This window comes from Chrysochloris asiatica, unplaced genomic scaffold (assembly GCF_000296735.1).
Source record: "Chrysochloris asiatica unplaced genomic scaffold, ChrAsi1.0 scaffold00005, whole genome shotgun sequence".
In the NCBI taxonomy this organism is placed as follows: Eukaryota; Metazoa; Chordata; class Mammalia; order Afrosoricida; family Chrysochloridae; genus Chrysochloris; species Chrysochloris asiatica.
Window position 1 is genome coordinate 41,805,880 of NW_006408523.1, and position 26,589 is coordinate 41,832,468.

Genomic DNA, 26,589 nt, shown 5'->3' on the forward strand with positions numbered 1-26,589 from the left:
ATATTTCATCCTTTGGGTGGCTATTGTTAGTGGTATTGTTTTCCTAATGTCCTTTTCAGCACTGTCGTTATTGGGTATAGAGAAATCCAGCTGATTTTTGGATGTCGATCCTTATACCTGCCTCTTTGCTAAATACTCCAATGAGGTCTGATAGCTTTTTTACTGAGTCTTTGGGGTTTTCTATATATAGGATCATATCATCTGCAAATAGAGTCTTAACTTCCTCTTTGCCAATTCGGATGCCCTTGATGTCCCTATCTTGCCATACAGCTCTGGCTAAGCACTTCCTGGCATCCCTGTGTCCACAGAACCTTTAGAAGTATGTGTAACGTAGTTTGAAACTGTAGGATTTAATTAAATTTTGACGTCTCTTTTTCAAAATGAGTGACAAATCCTTTATATGTTACTACTATGATAACTTTTATGTTTATAGTTTTTACATTATGAATTTAAGTACAAAATATAGTTTTTAGTTTGTTATAATATGACTAAAAGAAAATAGTGTCACTGACCGTACTTTGTGAATAATCTGGTTTTATTATTAGTTTTTTTCTTGATGCAATGTCTCTTTAGGAACTTAAGCCCACTTGTTAAATGTAGGTTATTTTATTGTGCTTTTTGAAAACTTTTGTGTAGTTTGTTGAAAATGTATTATTAATATTCAGGAACAGGCTACTGATGTAATACTTTTATTTCCAGGTTGATGGACTTAATTCCCTTCACTCTGTAAAAGCCAGCGCTAACCGATTCACTAAAACAAGTCAGGGAAGAAGTTGGAACACTGGGAATGGGTCTCCGGATGCAATCTGTTTTTCAGTAGACAAACCGGGAATAGTCGTAGTTGGTTTCTCTGTTTATGGAGGAGGTGGAATTCATGAATATGAATTAGAAGTATTGGTTGATGATGTAAGTACCACCTTTATAGCAGTTATATTGCTTGGTTTATGTATGACTACTTAGCGTAGTGGTTATGAATCGGGCTGTGAACCTTAAGATCAGCGGTTTGAAACTACCAGCTGCTCCGCAGGAGAAAGATAAGGCTTTCTACTCCCGTAAAGATTTACACCCTCGGAAACCCTGTACAGGGTTGCTATGGGTCGGAACCCACTCGATGGCACATACCACTTAACATCATTATTATAGTATGTTGAAACCAAGCTTTGAGGATTTAGCAGGTCAATCAGAAGTGGAAGACATTAAAGAAGTTAGAAGAGGGTAATTCTGCCTGATTGCTTGTGCGCTATTTTGTGTCAGACCTGCTTCATATTTGCACTTTCAGGATGCATTTGAAGTTGGATCAAAGACGAGACATTTTATAGTGAAGGTTCTGATTACAAGTTTTGAATGGTTTGTTGTTGTTTGCTATTACCATTTTAAAAAACAAAACACAAACAATATTCAGACAGGTTTTATTACCTTCATCAGTTGTTAGGCAATTTTGTCGTATACTCCTAATGGATGAGTTTTAGTAAAGATATTACCAGGGGGCTTCACAAAGTTTGTGGGAAAATGAAATTAAAAGACAGTGGAACGTTTGTATGAACTTTGGGAATCCTGTTTGTTTTTATTGGTTGATTAACTGTATCTTACTATATTCTCTAAATTGTTTAAAGTACCTGAGTTTTCACATAGTTTTATTAAGGTAAAATAGAAGGGTGTCGTGTAGACAGTTTCCTAATGAATGACAGTCTGTCTGTACTTGATCATTTTGAGCAATTTATTTGAATTCATCATTTTTATATTTTATTAGTCGCCATAATTAGATCCCACATTCTCTTTTATTTAAAGAACAAGGGCTTTTTAAGAGCTGAATGAGAAAAGTCTATTTAGATGATATGGGCTGTTGAGTCCTCAGGGAATCAGATACAAGTGAACGGAGTAGAGTACCAGAATTTGTTTCTTTAGTATGTGTGGGGAAATGCTAATGAGTAATTTTATATGCAAGGCAATAAACTGCTTAAAAATACTGTGGAAAATGTCTAAGTGTATTAGAGAAATATACTCTGAAACTATTATATACATCTGTGTGGAGTCCTGGTGTGAAACTGTGGACCAGTATGCTGGTCTGCAAAACCTGTTTGGCCTTCAAAGTCGATAGTTCAGGCTACCAGCCACTCCTCAGAAACCCTATACAGGGTCGTTATGGGTCAGAATCGACTCGACGGCACTTTTAACAACATATTTGTGTGTGTGTGTGTGTATATATAATATATATATATGTTAATTTCTCTTGAAGGTTAAAAACTGGGTTTATAGATTTCAAGGATCTTTATAAATCATATAGAAGTCTTGGTGATACCATGACTACAGCACTGAGTTGCTAACGAAAAGATCAGTGGATTGAATCCACCAGTCATTCTGTGGGAGAAAACTGTGGCAGTGTACTTCCATAATGACGTATAGCCTTGAAACCCTGTGGGTCAGTCTACTCTGTCCTATAGGGTCACCAGGGGTGGGCTTTATAAATTATATACAAAATCATATGGCTAAAGTTTGGAATTTTAATAAAACTACTATAGATGTATAGTTCTTTCAAGACTCATTACTAATATGATTATATAGGCCTCTTTTTCACAGTAAAATAGAAACGAATTTTCAAAATTGTTACAATCAGTGGCAAAGAATAAAAATATGTGGGAATTGTTGAAAAGGAAATTGATTTGCTCTGTAAACCTTCTCTCATTTCACAAGAAAATGTAAAACAAAACCAAAAACTGCTCATATAGAAGAATTAAGAGTATGATCGGTTTTATTTTGTTTTAGAGTGAGCATGCAGGAGATTCAGCTCATTCCCACAGATGGACCTCTCTAGAATTAGTCAAAGGCACCTATACAACAGATGATGCACCAAGTGATATAGCAGAAATCAGACTTGACAAAGTTGTTCCTTTAAAGGTATTTTCAAAGAAATGTGTCTATTGCCAATAAGAAGTACTACTATATAGTTTGCTTTTAAAAAGTGAACAGTGTTTCATGAACTTTCCAGTAGATATTCCTAAGTTTTCCTTTGCATAATGCTTCAAGTATTTGTGGAATGTTTCTACTATTCCAGATGCTGTACTATATTATTATTCTGCCTTTGCATAATGCCTATCAAAGTCTAGTGTAATAGAGCAATATATTGTTAGGTTTTAGACTCAGACAAATTTGTGTTCTGATTTTTCCATATATTTGCTCTGAGAAATTGGGCATCATTTAACCTCTTTGAGAATCATCTGTAAATTGGAAAGATACCTACTTTGTAGTGCTATTCAGGTTAAATTATATCATGGAATTAAAGCACCTGTCACACTATCACATTATAGAAACTTAATAATATTAATCCATATCTTGTCATATAGATGAGTCCTGGTGTGGCACTATAGGATAAAAAACTGGACTGCAAGGTCAGTTTGAACCATAAAGTTGGTGGTTCAAACTCACCAGCTGCTCCTTGTAAGGCTAGAAACCCTGTAAAGCGTTGCTATGAGTCGGAACCGACTTGACAGCACATAACAAAAATATCTTACGAAATTATATAAAAACTTACTTAAAAAACAATTATTTACTATCATTGTTAATATTTTATATAACTTAATATTTTAGCAAATAACAGTACCTACTCCTCACTTATAACAAATAACTATACCTACTCCTCATACTTAAGGAGCTCTGGTAGTGTAGTGGTTATGAATCTGGCTGTGAGAGCTGCAACTACCAGCTGTTCTGTGAGAGAAAGATGAAGCTTTCTGTTCCTCTAAAGATTTACAGCCTCAGAAACTGTACAGGGTCGCTATGAGTCAGAACCAACTACACAGCACATAGCAACAACAACTCCTCACTTATCAAATATCTTGTGATCTGACATTTTACATAACAGCAGTTTAAAAAAACCTACTACCTGTTTATTTTGTACACTAATGATGTATGTCTGGTAGTACCAAGGTGTAAGACTAAAGCAATGCTGGCTGTGATTGTTAAAAGTTACATGTCAACTTGGCTGGGCCAGGATTCTCAGTGGTTTAGCAGTTACGTAATACTCTAATTGTATGTAGCCGTGATCTGATGTTGTCATTCTCCATTTGTGTATGCTACTGATTTTCACATAACAACCTGGTCTTTGGACCCTAGCCATGTCTATACAAGTGAGGAGTGGATGTATTTAACAAAACAGAGAAATTTCACTCAGCATTAAAGTAATCAATAGAATAATATATGCTGTATAAAGTAGAACTTTGGATCACTTAGGGTCATGAGATACTTTAACAAAAACTGTGTAGATACCACAATTAATGAAGTTTATATCATGGACTATAAGGCAGCATTATCCATATTACAGTACATCATATTGTGTTAGTTTTTTTTTCTTTTGCATATTTTTTCCATATCTATAGCCTATCTATTTGTGTATTTGACAGCCTTGTAAAATAAAAATTTAAGGAATTGTTATTTTTCTCTATATTTAAAATTATTCCCAAAGTTAAACTGAATGAGGAAAAGTTTAATATATATATATAATTTTTATTATGTTTAATAAAACTTCCAACTCTGCTTTCAAAACAAAAACTCAAGTAACACCAGTATATTCATTCAGTTTCTACTCCTACCACTATGTGACCTTGGGCAATTTATATAATTTCTATGTGCCTCAACTCTTCATTTTTAAATAGGGATAATAATTTTGTATATCTCATGAGGTCATTTAAGAATTCATTTAATTTAGGGATGGGGAACGTCTGGCCTGTGTGCTGTATAAATCATAGAAATCATTTGGTCTGGTTCTGCCAAGGCAACTGCAGGTGGGACTCAAAATTCAATAAATCTAGAAGCTTTTTTCATGACAACATAAGTTTATATTAAGTGATGTTATAAATATCTAAATCACCCTTGGCAGAAAAAAAGTTCCCCATCCATGATTTAATTAAATCATATAAAGTACTTACAGTTTTTGTCACATAAAAAGCCTCATTGAACATTAAATTAGCTATGATCATTATTTATTGAAAAGTTTTTCAATGTACTGGTCTATAAATGTGGGAAAGAAATTCATTATACAAAACTAGGTGTTGTTAAGTGGGTCGGAATAGACTCGACGACACTTAGCAACAACACCTAGTTTAGTACTAGAGTACTGCCTCTGTGTTCTCTGTGTGTTATTAAACATGTCTTGTATCTTTATTGTGAAGGAAAACGTTAAATATGCTGTGCGTTTGAGGAACTATGGGAGCCGTACAGCCAATGGGGATGGAGGAATGACCACAGTGCAATGCCCAGATGGTGTCACGTTTACATTCAGCACATGCAGCTTGAGTAGTAATGGCACTAACCAAACAAGAGGACAGATTCCACAGATACTGTACTATAGGTAGGTGTGTGTATGCAGATATGGAGACTACCTTGAAGTGGAAGAACATATGAAAAGTGCTAAATGAGTAGTTATAATTAAATTGCTCTGTACCATCAAGTGCATTTCAACTCAACAACATTATATGACAGAGTAGAACTGTCCCACATCGTTTCCTAATCTTGGATCTTTACAGGAAAAGATCACCAGGTCTTTTGTCCTGTGGAGCAGCTAATAGGTTCAAACCACTGACCTTTCAGCTAGCAGCTGAGTGCTTAACCATTGTGCCACTAGGGCTCCTACAGTTAAATTATAGAATGGAATTTTTCATGCACATGTGCTAATTCATGTAAAGAAATTTCAAGCTACTATTTAAATTAATTGTTTATTATAAAGGTAAATCTGTTGAAATATTTTTGCCTTTATTTTTTTAATGTCATTGGAAGTTTGATCTACTGGGCATACATATTGTTTGCTGTCACTTTATGTTTGGCCCACCATTTGAGATTTAAATGGAAATGCTGCATTTCTTTTTATAAAATACCTAAAGGTAGTGTTAAGATTGACTCTCCCTATCCAGTCTGCATAGTAGGTGAGTGTCTGTGAACCTTATTCTTGTCCAGGATAGTCTTGGGAGGCCTAGAATGCATAGTGATAATGTTTTTTTAAACGTTTTTATCAAAAGCCAGTCCAGTGGAAAGTAGCCAATTATAACAACATTTGGGTTGAAAAAGAAAAACTTTAAAACATTCCTTTCTCACCAAGTTAACTTTTTTCCTGTTAGTTGGGATCTTAGACAGTAGTGGTTACCATTCACCGCATTTGTCTCCAGCATCAAGTCTCTCAAGCTTCATTTGACTTTCAGAGGTTTGCTGTTTTCCCCATTTCCTTCATAGATAATATGAAGATACTGTCCACACAGTTGTGCAAAACAGTTCCATATATGGACATATTCTGCATCTTTTCACCATTTCAAATAGAATAGAAATTGTAGATGTTAAATTGCTACGTAGTTGCATGCTGCTGATGAGATACAAGTCTTTTTTATCCCAGTCACAAATAGTTTTTATCTGTTACATCAGCACTAGAGGAAGCAACAATACTTGATTTCTTTTTCAGACTATACATTAAAACTAACTATATTCTGTAAGAAACAAATGAGATATTTTGAAAAGCAAGAGAACTCCTTAATGGCATCCACTATTCTATATGAAAATATGAATAACAGAAGAATATTAGCAGAGTGCGGGAAGATGAGGCCCTCAGGTTGGAGGCACTCAAAATATGAAGAACTGACCATAATGACGAAAACAGAGCTAAGCTTTCAGGACTTGCATTTGCTGAGTAGCGGGAAGCCGCAACTCAAAATGAGAAGAAACAGCTGCAAATACCCATTAATATTTGAAGCATGGACTGTAGAAAGCATGAAACTAGGAAAACTGGAAGTTCTCAAAAGTGAAATGGTTTGTAGAAAGATACCCTAGTCATTAGAGAGCTAAAATGAACTGGTATTGACTATCTTGAATTAACGACAATCATATGGTTTACTATGCCTTAAAAGTCAGATTGAAGAGGGGTGGCATAAGATTCATTGTCAAAAAGAACATTTCAAGATCTATCTTGAAGCACAATGCTGCCTGTGCTAGAGTAATATCCATGCACTTACTAGGTAGGCCTGTTGATATTGCTATTAATCAAATTTACACACCAACCGCTAACGCCACTGATGACAAAATTGAATTATACCAACTTCTTCAGTCTGAAATTGATCAAACATGCAGTGAAGACATATGGATAATTACTGGTGATTAGAGTGAAGGTTGTAAACAAAAAGGAAGCATCAGTAGTTGAAAAATATGGCAGTGGTGATAGAAATGATGCTGGAAATCACAAGATAGAATTTTAACAGACCAACAACTTATTTGTTATAAATACCTTTTTAAACAACAACACAGGAATCAAATGGACTACATTTGTAAGAAGAGATGGTGGGGAAACTCAGTATCATCAGCAGAAACAAGGCCATAGACAGACTGTGGGATAGACCATCAATTGCTCATGGTCAGTTGACTGAAAGATGGAGAAAGCACACAAAAAACATGGAAGGAATATATAGCGTAACTGTAACAAAAAGAAATGGTCAATTTTCAACCATTTCATCAATTCATATTACATTCAAGTTAAATTTTGCTAAAGATAATTCAAAAACAGTTGCCAACTATACATTTACAAGGAACTGCCAGAAATTCAGGATGGATTCACAACCAGTTGTGAAACTAGGGATATCATTGCTGACATCAGATGGATCTTGGGTAAAAGCAGAGAATACCAGAGAATATTTGTGCTTTCTTGGCTATGAAAAGGCGTTCAACTCTGTGGGAAAAAAAACTGTAAGTGACAATGTGAATAATTGGCATTCCAGAACACTTAATTGTGCTCATGAGGTAAATGTACATAGATCAAGAGGTACTTGTTAGAACAGAACAAGAAGATACTGAATGGTTTAATATCAGAAAAGGTGTGCATCAGGGTTATATCCTTTCAGCATATTTATTCAATCTGGGAAGCTGTATTACATGAAGAAGAACGAGGCATCAGGTTTGGAGGAAGACCCATTAACAATCTGCAATCATTTTGGCAGCAACCATTCAGAATTGTTATCTTACAATAAACAAGAGTGTTTTATGTCACTCACAGAATTGATATCTTATGCAGATCTTTGGTATTTTGATGGCTTTCCTACAGTCCCTTAGCTTTCTATACTATCCTACTCTGTTGGTTCCCAAGGGTAGGCCTCTAGCCTTGTCTCTGCCGACCTTGTGGTTAGCAGTTCCATGCTTATCCTGCAGTATTGCATGAGGACTCCTGCTATCTATAGTCACATTGAAAAGTTCATTGGTCTTGTTTACCTGATGAAATTGAATGCCTTTTGTTCTCTGTCTACAGTGCGCAAAAAAAAGATAGAAAATGGTAACAGAAATACTTTATTTTCATGCTGGCTATCACCTAATGAATAGGAACTCTGGTAGCGTAGTGGTTACAAATTGGGCTGCAAAGTGCAAGGTCAGCAGTTCGAAACTGCCAGCTACTCTGCGGGAGAAAGATGAGGCTTTCTGCTCCCGTAAAGATTTACAGCCTCAGAAACCCTGTTCAGGGTCGCTATGGGTCAGAACCGACTTGACGGCACTTAACAACAACAACAGCAACATCATCTAAAGAACTTCAAAAGTTTTTGAAAAAAAAGATGTATTTTGGGTCTTTAATGAGACCAATTTATAATTTTTTATCTTGAGACTTTTATATTGTTAAGGGGGTTGGGATTTTCTGATCTCTACTAAGGAAATAATATATTATTGAAATTCTACAATTTCACAGAAATAGTTACAGGAGAATTCCATGTTTTTATTACATTGCATGTACAAAGAGTATTTTCTTCTGCATATACCAGGAACAGTGTATCTAAGGTTGGAATCTTATGGAAAGGCTTTTTAAATTGTAAGAGTACTTTTCTGTTTCTATATAGGCTTGTTATAGAAAAGTTTAATAAAAGGATTTGTAGAAAAACTGAAAGTTCATAAAGACCCAAATACTTTATACATGTGTAGTTCTTTTATGATACACAGACCAAGAACTAAAAAGAACTAAAATAGTGAAAAGTAGATACAATTACTCTGTGTACAACTTGATCTCCCTTTGACTTCTTAATTTAGATGACAGATAACGAGGATGATGACAATAGTTGATATATACTGAGCATTTTCTGTATGCCAAGCAATTCTCTGAGTGCTTTACCTCTGTCACCTCATTTAGTCCTCATAATAACTTCATGACGTAGGCATTCTTATTATCACTACTTTCCAGACAGGGATCTTAGACACTGACCACTTAAGCAACATGCCCAAAGTCACACTTGCAGTAAATTTTAGTATTGTAGGCAGAAAATTCCCCACTTCTGTTAAGGGTGCTCTATGTAGTTATCTATTAGATGTCTTGAGATAAATTTTAACATGTCCCAAGGAGTACCTTTTCCCTGTCCACAGTTACAGGTGAAACTTTGGAATCATTCTTGGGTTCGTGCTTTCCTGCATACATTGTCTCTAGTTCATTGATGAGTCCTGGCAATTGTACTTTAAAAATGTCTTGTTATTGTTGTTATTTTCAGGTGTCATTGAGTCTGTGCCAACTCCTGTTGACCCTTTGCACAACAAAACAAAACACTGCCCGGGCCTGCATCATTCTCACAGTTGTCATTATGTTTGAGCTCATTGTTGCTGCCACAGTGTCAATACATCTCATTGGGGGTCTTCTTCTTTTTCATTGACCTTCCACTTTACCAAGCATGATAGCCTTCTCCAGTCACTGAGCATTCTTGATAACATGTTGAAAGTATGAAAGATGAAATCTTGCCATCTTCACTTCTAAGGAGCATTCTGGCTATATGTCTTCCAACATTAATTTGTTGTTCTGACAGTCCATGGTACTTTCAGTATTCTTCAGCACCATAATTCAATACATTGATTCATGTGTGGTCTTTGTTATTCACTGTCTAACTTTCACATGCATGTAAGGCAATTAAAATTACAGCTTGAGTTAGGCACACCTTAGTCCTCAGGCTGATAGTTTTGCTCTTTAACACTTTAAAAAGGTTTTGTGCAGCTCATAGCCTAGTGTAATTCTCTGCTTGATTTCTTGACTGCTGTTTCCATGAGTGTTGATCCAAGCACAATGAAGTCTCTGACAACTGAAGTCTCTTTTCCATTTACCATGATGTTATTTACTGGACCAATTGTGAGGATTTTTTTGGTTTCCTTATATTGTGTTGCAGTCCATACTGAAGGCTGTAGTCCGCCATCGTGATCTGTAAGTATTTTAAATCTTCGTCTTCCAGCAAGAAGGATTGTATCATCTGCATATTGCAGGGTCTTAATCTTCCTCCAATCTGGATGCCATTTTCTTATTCATATAGTCCAGCTTCTCAGATTGTCTGCTGAACATAACAGATTGAATAAGTATAGTGAAAGGATACAACCCTGGTTTACACCTTTCCTGATTTTAAGCCATTCATGTTCCCTTATTTTCATCTAATGACTGCTACTTGGTCTATGTACATGTTTTTCATGTTGTTGTAATTTAGTGCCTTCCAGTCAGTTACAATTTATAGTGACCCTACATACAAAACAATGAAACACCGCCCAGTCCTACGCCATCCTCACAGTTGCTGCTACACTTGAGCCCATTGTTGCTTCCGCTGTGCCAGTCCATCTCATTGGGGTCTCCCTCTTTTTCTCCACCCCTCCACTTTACCAAGCATGATAGCCTTCTCCAGGGACTGGTCCCTCCTGAAAATATGTCCAAAGTGTGAGAGACGAAGCCTTACCATCTTGGCTTCTAAGGAAACTCTGGTTTTCCTTCTAACATTGTTTGTTCTTCTCACATTCCATGGTACCTTTAATACTTTTTTCCAGCAACATAACACAAGTGCACCAATTCTTCTATGGTCTACCGTATCCGTTGGCCTACTTGAACTTGCATATTGAGGCTATTGAAAATACCATGGCTTGGATCAGGCGCACCTTGGTCCTCAAGCTGACATCTTTGCTCTTAAACACTTTAAAGAGGTCTTGTGCAGCAGATTTGCTTAATGCAATACATCTTTTCATTTCTTAACTGCTACTCCATGAGTGTTGATGGTGGATCCAAGTAAAATTAAGTCTTTGACAACTTCAATCTTTTCTCCATTTATATGGATATTCTGTATTGCTCCAGTGGTGAGGATCTTTGTTTTCTTTACGTTGATATGCAACCCATACAGAAGGCTGTGGTCTTTGATCGTTATCAGTGAGTATTTTAAGTCCTCTTCACTTTAAAAGCAAGCAAGTTTGTATCATCTGCATATCACAGGCTGTTAGGAGCCTTCCTCCTATATTGATGCCACACGTTGTTCTTCATATAATCCAGCTTCTTGGATTATTTGCTCAGGATACAGATTGAATAAGTATAGTGAAAGAATACAACCCTGTCGCACACATTTCCTGAATTTAAACTCTTCAGTGTCTCCTTATTTTGTTCGAACAACTTGCTTCTTGGTCTCTGTGCAGGTTCCTCATGAACACAATTAAGTGTTTTAGAAAACCGTTTTGTCCATAGCTTGTCATGTTTCACACAGTCAAAATCTTTTTACAGTCAGTAAAGCACAGGTAAATGCCTTTCTAGTATTCTCTGCTTTCAGCCAAGACCCATCATATGTCAGCAATGCTAGCCTTCAGTCCACATCTTTTGTATTAAAAGTGCTTATTTATCGCTGAAATTATATAGTTAACACATTTACTTTTTGAACTTTCAGTTATTTTTTTGACTCTTCAATGAGGAGCTCTTGCCTAGCTATGCTTCCTAGAGTTACATAAATTTCTGCTTACCATTATAACATAATAATCATGTTTATTCATGTTACAGAAGTGAATTTGATGGAGACTTGCAATCCCAGCTTCTGAGTAAAGCCAATGAAGAAGACAAAAACTGTAGTCGAGCTCTCTCTGTAGTGAGCACTGTTGTTCGAGCTGCTAAAGACCTCTTGCACAGAGCTCTTGCTGTAGATGGTAAGACTTTTTCTTTCTGGTAATCATATTTTAAATTCTTTATTTCTTAATTTATGCAGAATTATTAAAGGATGCCTGCCATCTTTTAGAATCCTAAAGTATTGTCCTCATTGTAGATGTAAGCATACACATTCTTTATTTTGGATTCCCATACTCTTCATACTCTGATGCAGAATTTTTTTGTAATGTTCAAAAGCAATTTTTCTGATATGATTGTTTCTTTGTTAACCCAGCAAAAGATAAATTATATCTTAATGAAAGTGCATCTTTGCTTTATTCCCTTCTTAGTAGTCAAAGAGCTTTTCATTTTCCGTCTAGACCTGTGTTTCTTTCTGTATGTCTTGTTTCCAATAATGGCATCATCATTACCCAAAGGCCTTGATAACCTTAAAGATCTTATCAAAATTCATTTTTCAAAATTTAGTTTTGTGAGTTCTTCCACTGGAAAATCTGGTTTGTAGTGTCCTCTGTCTCTGTTCTCTACTACCATAGTACCAGCTGCTGTGGTTCACAAGAATGTTCTTTTGTCCATATATGGAGAACCTTCTAACTAGTCTCACTCCTCATCTAATTAACAGCTCATCCAATACCAGAGATACCTTTATGGAAACCATCATTGTAACTTTCCCTTCCCTTTTTAATGTAACAGTTGTACCTATACTTGATTGCATGTAAGGTCAAAGTGGGAAGCTTGCTAAAAATAAAGACTACTTGGCCCATTCCCCAGAATTTAGGCTGGGCTAAGAATCATTGTCCTGGTGTGGTGCTGTTTGAACTGCACGGTCAGTGGTTCAAGCTCACCAGCTGCTCCTTGGAAACCCTACACAGGGTTGCTATGGGTCAGAACCGATTCTATGGCACTCAACAACAACAGCAAAGAATCATTATTTCTTATTAAGTGCCCAGGCTATTCTTATACAACAACATATCTAAAAATCCAATATTTGGGAATCCTGACTTATAAAGGTTTTCACAGTCTAGAATCAAACTACGTTTAGAATACCTCATTTGTGGGAAAGTGACTAAAATACCCACCCGCATAGTACTTTCTTCAGGAAAACTAGAAGATAGTGTAGTTTAATAACTGCATTCTTGGAGTGCTTAATATGTGTAGGCATTTTACATGTGTTTATTTGTTCTACAAAATATCCAACAAGGATGTAATCTTATCCTAATTTGCACATGTGCAGCATGAGGCACAAACAGTGTAAGTAATTTACCTCATATTACATATCTGGTAATGTGGTGCCAGTTCATAGTCCCAGCTTTCATCCTGGCTCTGTTGTTTGCTAGGTATGTGAATTGGGGAAGATACTTTGAACCTGTGACTTGTTTCCCTGTATAAAGAGAGGTTAATAAATGTATGTTATTATGAGGATAACACATGTAAATAAAGGTCTTCAAATAGTGCCAAGGATACAGTGTCAACTGTAATTTTGCCTAAGAACAAAATACAATGGTGAGTCAAAGATGATCTGCACTTGAATTATATTAAATGCCCATCCTTGTCCACAGCTAATGACAACATTGAGTGTGCACATGAAATGATTCTGTCAGATAGATGAGTGACAGTAGATTATGTGGCAATTCATTAGCAAATCAGCCATGAATCTGCTTACGAAATAATCCACAACAGACTTGGGTTTTGAAAAGTTTGTGCAAAATTGGTACCAAAGCAACTAAAGGAAGAGCATACATAAACAAAAGCGTTTGGACATCTGCAAACAAAATTTGGATCAATACTCGAAGGAAGCTAACAGTTTCTTAAAAATAATTGCTTACTGGTGATGAGACATGAATTCATCACTATGAGTCTGAGAGTAAACAGCAGAGTATGGAATGGAAACATCCTCAGTCACCAATCAAGAAAAAGTTCAAAAGTTAACCATCAGCTGGAAAATCAGTGCTTACATGCTTTCTGAGATTCTCAAGGGCCAGTATTGGAACACTATCAGGAAAAAGGTTCAACAAGCAACAGTGCTCCTGACAGTGAGATGCTTGAAGAGCTGAAGTCTAAACTTCAGATTAAATGCAGAGGACTGGTATCCAAGGGCCTTGTGATCTTGTATGACAATGCTCAAGCATACACCTCTGCCCATACTGTTAACACGCTGCAAAAACTTCATTTTGAGGTCTTAAAAGCATCCTCCCTATAGTTTGATCTTGCTCCATGGGACTTTCAAATTTTGGTCCCCTGAAAGCAGCCCTTCGAGGATTCACCTCTGATGAAGAAGTGAAGACAGCAATGCATGTGTGACTCATGGCTCAGCCTTAAACATTTATTTTTTAATGAAGGAATATGAAAGCATGTTGGCAGATAGACAAAATGTATTAAAAAGCAAGTAGATTATGTAAAAAAGAATGTGTTTGTCTTTTATGAAAGTTGATTAAAATTTATTCTACAGCCTTCCAACTATATTCTTTTCCCTTTGTGGAAAGCTGTTTTAAGCAATGGGCTTGTTTTCATGTTTTTTATTGTTGTTTGGGTGAATGCATAAGAGCAGATTGGTTTCCCATTCATTTTATTTTGTGACATCATTTGCAGTCCGCTTAATGTGACAGTACTCTTCTCGCGTCCACCCTGGTTTCCCTGTTTCACCCATCTTTTGTACCCCTTCCTGCCTTCAGAACTTTGTTTTGGGACAAAAGCTGTCCTTTTGATCCCATATAGTTGATATTTTTAAGAAACATGTATGTTATTATGCACTTTTTAGGCCTGATTACTATTGGCTAAAAGGTGATCTACAGGAATTGGTTCAGGTCCAGGTTTGAAGGATGTCCAAGGGCCAAAGTCCAGGTTTCCACCATTCTCTGTTAGACCAGGAAGTCTGGTCTTTTTTATGACTTAATTTGATCTAAATGTTCCTCTCACTCTATCCAGGACCTTCTGTTGTGATCCCCACTAGGGTAGTGGGGTAGCCAGCATAGTCATCACCTGGCACCAGTTAGTTTTTCTGGTTTTCGGTTAGTTGAGTCTGTTGACCATCTGTTCCTTTAGTCCTGTGGACTAATTGTTTCCTTGCGACTTTTGTTTTCTTCACACTTCTTTACTCTGGAAGGGAAGAGACCAATAGTGGTATATTAGATGCCCACTTGGAAGCTTTATAAGACTCCAGTAGCTACTAAACAAAGTAGGATGTAAAACATTGTCTTTATGATAGACTGTTACACCAGCCGACCTAGATGTTTTCCTTAGACTATGGTCCTAAACCCACAAGCTCAATAACTCAGTTACTCAGTGTTTGGTGATGCCTAAGAAATGGTCATAACTTCACCCCCTTTATGTTCTTCCTGGTTATATAAGGAGGCTTCAGAAATTCTATAGAAAAGATAACAGAATTTTCCCATGAACTTTCTGAAGCCCCCTACATTTGCAGCACGTACAGATACATATGTAGAAACATCGTCTGCCAGACTTCTGTGTGCTCACTGGTGTACTCGCATATGCAGTCACCCACCTGTTCAACTGCTGTGTCGATCTGTGTATACACTCTTAGATCATCGCTTGTTATTACACTTGTTGCAGTATTATGTATGCAGTAATATTTACCATTGTTGCATTTTATTCTTGTATACCTCTCAGTCTCTTCTTTTGCCTTGTCTAACTGTAATGATTTTTTTGTTTTTTTAGCTGATGACATTCCAGAACTGCTTAGCTCTTCCAGTCTGTTCTCCATGCTGCTTCCACTTATAATAGCCTACATAGGACCAGTAGCTGCTGCTATTCCCAAGGTATGTAACTTAACTCTGTAACTCTGGATATTATTGTAAATTTCTTTCTTCCTTTTTTTAAGTTTTTATTGTGGATTGAATATAAGTGTACAGAGCGGATCATCAGTTTTACATTCAACAAATCATACAACTTGTTTCATCACAGTTATTACATTCCTCTCAATGTACCATCAGTTAACAGTATTTCTCTCTATTCCCTTTAGCTCTTTTATTAAAAAAAAACAAAAACAAAAAAAAAACACTCAAGCGTATATAATAATTTACATCACCAAAGGGCACATACTACAAGTCTGCCTCATGGCCACCATTTCTTAGTGCCTCTCTTCCCATGAATCTAGAGTCCTCAGCTGCTCCCTCTCTCCATGTCCCCATCTCTGCCTCCATCTCTGGTGTCACCGCTTCTCGGGATAATGTCCTGCATTCCGCTTGTGCTCTTCTTCCTTGATGGTCCTAGGATCCTTTGTTTCTAGAGTAATATTAACTACTCACCAGTTTTTGTTACAAAACGTCTACCTTTACAATTATGACAGTCTCAATTAGTCATGATAACAGTTACTCACTACTGAATCATTAGAATCTTATCTTATCCCCATCTCTTTTAAACAGTCCTAGCTAGACAAGATGAAAACTATTCAGTGGGAACTCTTTCTTCCCCAACACACTCTTAAATTAAACTCCCTTTTGAAACCTTGTAAGCCAGTCACTTCGTGCCTTTATAGCCCCCTATTTTAGGTAGCCAATGTCTAAGTTGCCTGTCCCTCTCTACCCTGTCTACAGAGGAGATAGCATTGATACTTGCTGTGAAGACTCCTTCCCTCTCTGTTGGTATTTAGAGTTACTGCCTCTGTGAGTATAGGTCAGGTTCATTAAATTGTAGCAATTTACCCTTGCTTCTTTATTAAAAAAAAAAATTATTTTATTTTTTTATCTTCCTCTAGGCAAGTTCTGATTATTAAGCCATCAAGGCTAGGTCAAATGGGTACTATCTGCATGTTTGGGTGTTCTTGTGCCTCTCCCCTCACTTCATATCAGCTGGAAGCTTCACTCTCAGCTCTCGCCCTCTGTAACTATGTCCTTGTCCATAGGCTCAGGTGTCCCCAGTTCTTACCACACACTGGACCAGCAGCCCTTCCTCTTCTCTCTTGCATCTCCAGGTCAATGGGAGTCCAAGGTGCATTGAAGGAATTGGCAATGGCACCCAACAACAACAAGACAGTATTTTATCCTGTAATCTACCTGACCTTCCTACAACCTAGATCTCTGGTCCTCTGTGTTTACCTTCTTTCACATTATACTTGTTTTGATCATAGACTGACCTCCCAGATCCTCTGATTTTGTTCTTATAGTTTTATTCTGTTCTCGACTCTTCCATTTGTCAAGTGACTTCCAGGTGATGCTGCCATGTACATCAATCTCTGGTTGTTGTCTGTTCTTGTTGGTTCTCTGTCCACAGAACTCCCCTTAGGATGCTTTTCATCACTGGGTTGGCTTTAGCAAAATCCCTTAGCTTCTGTTTATCCTGGAATGTTTTGATTACACCATATAGTACTTGATTGACAGCTTTGCTGAGTAGAGGATTCTTGGTTGGCATTTTCTTTCAGTGTTTTATATATGTCTCACCATTGCCTTCTTGGCTGCGTGGTTTCTGTTGAGAAATCTGAGCTTACTCTGATTTGCTTGCCTTTATATATTATACTTCTCTTTTCCCTAGCTGCCTTCAGGATTCTGTCCTTATCTTTGATTTTGGAGAGCTTGTTTTTATATGGCTTGGTGTTTTTCTTTTAGGGTCTATCCTTCCTGGGGTTCGTTGAGCTTCTTGGATGTTTATCTCTTTGCTTTTCAGGATGTTAGGGAAATTTTCTTCCAGAACTTCTTCAACTGTCTCCTCTGTGGACTTGTGAGATTCTTCTGTTCCAGAATGCCATTAATTCTTAAGTTACTCCTCTTCATGTTGTCCAACATGAATCTTAGACCTTGTTCAGATTTTTTTTTATCCTTTTTTCTGTTTGTTCTTCTATCTTATAGGTATTGAGAGATTTATCTTCCAGCCCACTAGTTCTGACTTGTGCTGACAGAGCTCCTCACTGCACTTCCACCCAATCTGCCATCTTGTTTGTTCTCTATTTTTTTTTTAAATTTTCACTTTGTATCATTCCTTCAGAAAAAAACTTGAATATTTGAGGCTCATGGGTTAGAGGTAAGGAGCCCTGGTGGCACTATAGTATAAGCACTGGATTGCTGACTGAAAGGATGGCAGTTTAAACCCACCAGCTACTCTGTGGGAGAAAGGTGAGGCTTTCTGCTCCCGTAGAGATGTGCATCCTTGGAGACCTCACATAGGGTCATTGTGGGTTGGAATTGACTCAAAGGCAGTGGGTTGGGTTTGGGTTTGGGCTACAGGTAACAAGCAGCTATTGACATTGTTTTGTGCCATCAAGTCAGTTCCAACTCATAGAGACCTTTTATATGGTTTTCAGAACAGCTGGTGAGATTGAAGCTGACCTTGAGGTTAGTAGTTCAGTGCTTATTCTACAGTGCCACTGTTGTTGTTAGGTACTATCAAATCCATATCGATTTATAGTGACCGTATGCACAACAGAATGAAACATAGCCTGGTCCTGCTCTAATGTCACAGTTGATGCTACATCTGTGCTCATTGTTTCTACATTTATGCCAGTCCATTTCATTGGGGATCTTCTACTTTTTCTCCGACCCTCCATTTTAACAAATGTGATATCTTTCTTCAGGGAATAGCCACTCCTGATATTATTTCTGAAGTATAGGAGACCAAGTCAGGCCATCCTGGCTTCCAAGAAGCACTCTGGCTGTACTTGTTCCAACATAGTACCATCACATATGTTAAATAGTAGAAATGTGATTTTCGCAATCCTGACTGGTGGTAGTGGTAGTTGTCATGTATGCCATTGAGTCAGTGCCAACTCACAGTGACCCTGTAGGTTTTCAGGACAGTAAAACTTAACAGGAACACTTAGTCTCATATTTCTCCTGCAGTACAGCTGGTGGTTTCGAACTGCTGATCATGCAGTTAGCAGCCCATCACATAACCCACTATGTTACCAAAGCTCCTTATTGCTGACTGGTATGCCATGCTTATTTGTTGATTCTAAACTTGAAGAATTTGAGAATTGGGAATATATTTTAGAAATATATATATAAGGAAAGAGTAAATTCATCAAATTCTTTTATTAGATTGGTGTCAGATTTTCACCATCATAAATAACAAAGCAATATAAAAGATTAGGAATTTATTAAAATATTGAAATATCAAACACATGGAAGAAATAATAAAGTAATAATTTTTCCAGAATTAAATATTGAATAGAATCTAATTTACTGCCAATCACAAAAAGATGTAAAAGTGTTTAATATAAAAATGTTAAACTATCAACTACTAATCAGCCTTCAGTATCAATTGCATCTCAACGTAAAGAAAACAAAATCCTCACCACTGAACCAATAAACAACATTCTTATCAACGGAGAAAAGATTAAAGTTGTCAAGGACATTTTTCTTCTGGGATCAACCAACAACACTCATGGAAGCAGCAGCCAAGAAATCAACCAACACATTGCATTAAGCAAATCTGATGCACAAGACCTAATAAACTGTTGAAGAGCAAAGATGTCAGCTTGAGAACTAAGGTGTGCCTGACACAAGCCATGGTGTTTTCAGTAACCTCATATGCATGCAAAACTTGAATAGTGAATAAGGAAGAGCATAGCAGAATTGATGCATTTGAGTTATGGTGTTGGAGGAGAATACTGAAAGTGTCGTGGGCTGCCAAAAGACCCAGCGGATCTATGTTGGGAGACGTGTAGCCAGAGTGCTCCTTGGAGGCCAAAATGGCCAAACTTCATCTCATACTTCGGCCATATTGTTAGGAGGGACTAGTCGCTGGAGACGGATATCATGTTTGGTAAGGTGGAGGGTCAGAGAAAAAGAGGAAGACCCCCAATGAGATGAATTGTCAAAGTGGCAGCATCAATGTGCTCAAGCATGGCAACAATTGTGAGGTTGGCACAGGATTGGGTAGTGTTTCGTTCTGTTGTACATAAGGTCCTATAAGTCGGTACTGACTCGATGGCACCTAACAAGTAATCTAAAGGTTGTTGGTTCAAACCTATCCAGAGAATTTCAAAAGAAATGCCTTGTGTTCTCCTTCCAAAAGTCACAGCCTTGAAAACCCTATGGAGCATGGTGTCAGAATCACCATGTGTGGAATCAACGTGACAACAATTGGTCTGGTTATTTTTATATTACATCTAAGATAAATCTTTCAGCACAAAACTTGTCATTGTTCAGTGCCATTGAACTGGTTCAGACTCATAGCAACCTTGTATAGGGTTTCCAGGGAACAGTTGGTGAGTTTGAATCCCTGATCTCATGGTTAGCAATCGACTTCTTATCCTACAGCACCACACCAAGACTCCATGGAAAACTTGACTAGTTGAAAGTTGTCATTAATAAGGGTGATCACCAATTATATTGGTTCATAACTTTTAAATCACTTTCACATTTATTAACACATTTAATCTTTTATATAGGTGGCTGTGGAAGTCTTTGGCCTTGTTCAACAGCTGCTGCCCTCGGTTGCCATTCTGAATCAGAAGTATGCACCCCCTGCTTTCAATCCTAATCAGTCAACAGATAGCACCACTGGAAACCAACCGGAACAAGGTCTCTCTGCTTGTACGACTTCCAATCACTATGCTGTCATAGAGAGTGAGCACCCATATAAACCTGCATGTGTTATGCATTACAAGGTAGGCATGGATTTTTAATGAGAATTAAAATTTATAGCATGATTTATGGTCTACAGTACTATCATACAGTGTTTTGCCCACATTAAAAATACAACTTCTTATATAGTCTTTGAATATAGAGTACCAGCAGGTAGATAAGCACTCTCAGGTATACAAAAAGAGTTTAAGACAAAAAATTAAGATCTGCAGAAAGGATTCATCTTTTAAATAGTATGAAATAACATACACATCTATGGTGTACGAGACTTGGTCTCAAATGTTTTACAAGTATAGTGCAGTATGTAATGTTAAAGTACATGTTGTATATTAACAATGTTGTTACTGTTGTTCAGTGCCGTCGAGTCGGTTCCAACTCATAGTGACCCTGTGTAGGGTTTCCGAGGAGCAATTGACTATGGGATTGAACTGCCGAACTTGTGGTTTGCAATCCAATGCTGATCCCATAGCACCACATTTAAAATCATATTTTTTTGACTTTAACAATATTTGTACTGCCTTCTAGACTTGAAAATTTATGCTATATTTTTTTAAAGTTGCATATAAGACATTTATAGATTAAAATTCAATTATTAGGGAGTTTTCGAAACTACTTATTTCTTTTTAAATTGCCTTTTTAAAGGGGGACTCATCACCTCATCAATTTAATTATAAGTAAATTTTATGTGGACTGAGTATCAGAGTATTTATAAAATATGTAATTTTATTGTATAAAATGTTAAACATGAAAGTAGAGTACAGTGTCCCCCCATATAGTCATCATCTCAGATTCAAGAGTTACCAATACCTAGTCATACTGATGTCTATCACTCTTAACCACTCCTTCCTTCCTGTGTTAAATCAAATTCATGGTCATTTCATTATGAATTTTTGAAATCTTAAGATTTTAGAAAATAAACTAGTATTATCACAGTTAAAAACTAATAATTGCTTAATATTAAACTTCACTCAAATTTTAACAGTTGGTTTGCTTGAATTTGAATGTAAACAGAATGCATACACTGTGATTGGTCACATCTCTTTCAATCGATGGGTTTTTTTCATGCTTCTCACTCTGTTTTTCCCCTGAATTGGATTTAAACAGTTGTCTTAATTGGGATTCTATGACTTTGTAGATGGGGATACTCTTTAACTTGTCTTCTAAGTCCTTTAAACTTTCCCCTTGTTAGGCTTCCAGGCTTTTTGGTACAGGAACATGTTACAGATTCACCTTACATAGTTTCTTGTAGATGCCTGAGGTCTGGAATTTGCAATTTTGTCCAAATAACCTGGCTCATTTTAATGGAGACAATATTTAAGGACCAAAGTCTGGCGCTGATGACATTAATTAGTACAGGATCGGCCATGATTTCTATAGTGAACAGAATTACTAAATACACAATCCCTGCACTGTAGGATGAGCACTGAACTGAAAGCTCAGTGTGAACTACAAAGATTGGCTATGAATCGGAACCGACTCGACGACACTTAACAACATTTGGTGTATGGAAAGTAGTGGCTCCATAGGATAAGCACTGGACTGTGAACCATGAGGTCAGCAATTCAAGACCACCAGCTACTCTTCAGGAAAAAGAGCCTCGTAAACCCTATACAGGGTTACTATGAGTCAGTACTGACTCAACGGCACTTAACAACAACATTTGATGTATTTGAAGCAAAGAGGACATAAAATACTTACTGATGAAGAGCAAAGACCACAGCCTTCAGTATGAATTGCACCTCAATAGATAAAGAAAATGGAAATCCTCACCACTGGACCAATAAATAGCATCACGATAAAAGTAGAAACAAATTGAAGTTGCCAAAGACTTCATTTTGCTTGGATCTACAATCAGTATTCACGGAAGCAGTTAAGAAATCAAATGACGTATTGCATTAGGCAGATCTGCTGCAAAAGACCTCTTTAAAGTATTCAAGAGACGATATACCAGTTTTGAGGACAGGGGTGCACCTGACCTATGCCCTGGTATTTTCAATGGCCACATATGCATGTGACGTTTAGACAGTGAGTATGGCAAACCATAGAAAAATTGATGCATTTGACTTATGGTGATGGAAAACAAAATTGAAGGTACCATGGACTGTCAGAAGAACAAACAAATCTGTGTTGGCGGATGTACAGCCAGAATGCTCCTTAAAGTGAGGATGTCGAGACTTCATCTCTCCTACTTTGGTTATGTTGTCAACCCGGGCAGTCCCTGGAGAAGTACATCATGCTTGGAGAAGTGGAGGGTCAGCAAAATGAGGAAGACCCCCAGTGAGACAGATTGACACAGTGGCAGTAAATAATGGCCTTAAACAGAAAAATTCTGAGCTTCACGCAGGACAGTGCTTTGTTCTGTTGTACAGAGTGTGACTGTGAGCGGGAACCAACTCAACAGCACCTAAGACATTTGATTCAGTCATGATTAACTGTATGTATATGGTGACAGAAACTTACAAGTGACTTTTAAATCACATATAATTATAGCCATCATAAACTCATATACTATAAACACAAGATTTTTAAAGGTATGCCTTTTTATCACATGTGTTTGTATTTATCTTGACATTTATTTTTGTAGCATGAATTTCTGGAGATTTTTGCTAATGAAAACAAACATTTCTAACATAAGTGGTAAATAACCTAATATTGACTAGTATTTTACTTTGAAATAAACTTCATTTTTCATCAATAACCATCTCTTGTGGTCTAGTGGTTGGATGTGGCATTCTCATTTTTCATCAATTAATTTTATTATTTTACCTATTACATTATGCTCATTTGTCTGCTTATATTTCTTAAGTGCATATGAATGAAATAAAAAATTTGTTATATAAATACTATTTCCACACAAAAATATTTCAGAATTAACTGTAGCTGAGTGTTTATGAAAATTAACCACCTTTTAAATATTGTTGTATAGCATCAGTATACACCTAGATACTTCACCCTAATGTTATCTGGTGGTGGTTATTACATGCCGTCAAGTCGGTAACAACAGCATAGCAACCCTTTATTGGGTTTCAGAGGCTGTGAATTTTTGCAGGAGCAGAAAGCCTCATTTTTCTCTTACAGAGAAGCTGATGGCCTCAAACCTCCAACCTTGTAGTTCTCAGTCCATTGTTTATCCTACAGAGCCACCGCATGCCCCCAGTGTTAGGAAGTGAGCATTAGATATTGCTAGTGGGGAATGGTGACAATTGCTGTATTTAAACTGTAATATAAATTCCTTACTTAAAGTTTATCTTTCAATATGCTGAAGCCTGATCTTCACAGCGTGATGTCCTGTATCTAAAATGGATAATTTAGAAATGTAATTCTTCTTGCATGTTGCCTCAGGTAACATTCCCAGAATGTGTCAGGTGGATGACAATTGAGTTTGACCCTCAGTGTGGAACTGCACAGTCAGAAGATGTCCTCCGCTTGTTGATTCCTGTCAGAACTGTTCAGAATTCAGGATATGGACCAAAACTGACCTCTGTTCATGAAAATCTGAATTCATGGATAGAATTAAAGAAATTTTCAGGGTCCTCCGGGTGGCCTACTATGGTTTTAGTGTTGCCAGGTAAGGTTTTTTCTTTTCTTCCTTTTTTTTGTTTTTTCTCTCTTCTATTTATCTGAAACTATGAATATATGTATTTGTAAGGACTGACTCATCACTGAAGATGTTTATTTTCTTTTTGCGGAGTTTACTGAGGAGCTGTGTATCTGAATTTCAGTTGAGGAAGAAAGTGGATATTCTAGGCAAGGGGGCATAGCATGAGCAAAATTCTGAGAGTGTTTTGAGTGTCTTCTGAAAAAAGATTAGCCCAATCAAAGTAGAAAGTGAATATTAATGAGTGGCTGTGTGTGCAGCTGGTCCCAACTAGAGACAAAATGAAATAGATCTTTTATTTTCCCAGTAAATGCTAAATTTTAAGAAGTTACCAAGGATGCCTAACTTTCAAGAGAGTTCCTGAAAAGTTAATGTTAAAGCTATTGAGATTTCATTTTGTGTGAGGTTGTGTATGTGAGAGAGAGAAAGAGAGTGTTAGAGATTTTGTTGTTGGCAGATATCATTGTTTTCCTTAAAAGAAAGCTCTTTATGGTTTTGGGATATATATATATATATATCATGACAACAATAATATATGTGTGTGTGTGTATATATATAGTGGTGGTGGCTGTGTGCCGTGGAGTCAGTTCAGACTCATAACGACCCTGTACAGGGTTTCCGAGGCTGTAAATCTTTACGGGATCAGAAAGCCTCATCTTTCTCCCTCAGAACAGCTGGTAGTTTCGAAATGCTGACCTTGGCAGTTGACAGCCAGATTCGTAACCACTACTCTACCAGAGCTCCTTATATTTTCCAAACAAAATAGTTTCCATTTCAACCATTTTCGTATGTACCGTATAGCCACACCAACTAGACTCCCCATTTTGCTCAACTATCACCATTTTCATATCTTTTTTTGCCCTCTCCTTTCGCCACCCTCCAGTCTCTTCTTTTTTGTAGGAACGTTCCCAATGTTTGTTCTAATGAGAAAGTAAACACATTGCTTACTTTCAAGTAGTGAAAGAAGAAACAGATAAAAAAAAGAGAGAGAAAGCAATTTCTTTTCTTCGTTTTCTTTTTAATTACCTTCACTGTCTCCCAGTTAGCCCGTGTCCACATTTTTTAAAAAGTGAGTCTTTGCTATTGTAATTGTAACCATTTACCCAAAACTACTTGTGTGATCCTTCAATCCCATAGTCAATTTATTTAAAAATTTTTCTATCTGGTCTGAACTGCTTTTAAATAGGTAATTTCACAGTATCTAATATAATGGAACAGAATTTGAACAATAAACTGATAATGCAAAAACAAGCAAAACAAAAAAACATCATTATTCCTAATAGTATAAATGAATATTGTTGTTAAGTGTCATCGAGTTGGTTCCGACTCATAGTGACCCTGTATAGTGACCCTGTTTCCGGGGAGCGGCTCGTGAGTTTGAACCACTAACCTTGTGGTTCAAACTGACCTTGAGGTCCAGGGCTTACCCTATGACCCCATATCAGGTGTGTTTATTTACTTCTTACTTGCTTATTTACTTAGTGGGAAGGGTTCAAAAAAAGTCCGATATCAAGGCTAAGGAATTGTACAGTGTGAAAATGATCACCTGTATAATTTAAAGGTAGAAAATTGGTTTAAATAGGGAATTTGATCAAAAATAAAAGTTGTAACACTTGGGATATTCCTGTAGCTCTTAGTTTTATTTTTAGTAAAATTTCTCTCAAGTTAGATCCAACCTGTTGGTGTTAAGTTGTGTTGAACTCACAGCAGTCTTCTAGGACAGATAAGGACTAGGATCTTTACAGAAGCACACTGCCACACTGCCTCATGTAGGTGGCGGGTGGGCTCTAACCTGTGACCTTTCAATTAGCAGGTGAACACTTGAACCATATGCCACTAGGACTCCTTCAAGTTCAATAAAGAAGAAAACAAAGAAAAAACCTTTCTTTAGATTATTTAATATTTGATTTGCAGTGCTACCTATCTTGAGCTGGATAAAAGAAGGAAATTTTCATCAAGGTATTTCAGATCTTGGACTCAACTGGAGCTTTTTTTTCCTTAGGAAATGAGGCCCTTTTTTCATTGGAGACAGCATCAGATTATGTGAAAGATGACAAAGCTTCTTTCTATGGTTTTAAGTGCTTTGCAATTGGATATGAATTTAGCCCAGGACCTGATGAGGTAAGAATAAATTAATTTTTACTACTATTAAGGATGGTTGTGTTTTGGTGGACTAAATTGACGGAAATTTTACTTGTTGCCCATGTTCCAGGAAGCTGAAATTTATGTTAAGCTAGGATATGTAAAACTTAATCTTCAGTTTAATTGCATGCTATGATCTTTTGTAACTCTGAAATATGAAGAGAGTCAAGTTTATGCAATATGACTTAGCACCTGAATCTGCTCAGGTTGACTATAGGTTTCTGAATAAATTATAAAAGTTGACTTCACAAAGATGCTAATTATTATCTCTTTCAAATTGTTTCATCATACAGTAGAACAAAACCAACCCAAAGACAGGGTTGATCATTGAAGGACCTTGGAGATTTTCCTGAAACCTGGAATTTCAAGGAGGGTTGGGTCTCCAGGTGTAACAAAGACCCAAGCTTCCCTGGAGATCGGAAGCTCAAACAGGACCC

The 26,589-nt window shown here is 37.0% G+C and overlaps 1 protein-coding gene across 1 annotated transcript in view; it reads left to right on the forward strand.

The window, feature by feature from the left end:
• Positions 1 to 26,589, forward strand: part of MYCBP2 (MYC binding protein 2, E3 ubiquitin protein ligase) — a 365,677-nt gene that overhangs the window by 206,694 nt on the left and 132,394 nt on the right. Inside the window, exons 35-42 of the mRNA XM_006832026.1 lie at positions 700 to 906; positions 2,764 to 2,895; positions 5,166 to 5,344; positions 11,777 to 11,919; positions 15,551 to 15,651; positions 20,217 to 20,435; positions 23,755 to 23,980; positions 26,013 to 26,131. Coding sequence (XP_006832089.1) covers positions 700 to 906; positions 2,764 to 2,895; positions 5,166 to 5,344; positions 11,777 to 11,919; positions 15,551 to 15,651; positions 20,217 to 20,435; positions 23,755 to 23,980; positions 26,013 to 26,131 — 1,326 coding nt within the window. The remainder of the gene's footprint in view (positions 1 to 699; positions 907 to 2,763; positions 2,896 to 5,165; positions 5,345 to 11,776; positions 11,920 to 15,550; positions 15,652 to 20,216; positions 20,436 to 23,754; positions 23,981 to 26,012; positions 26,132 to 26,589) is intronic.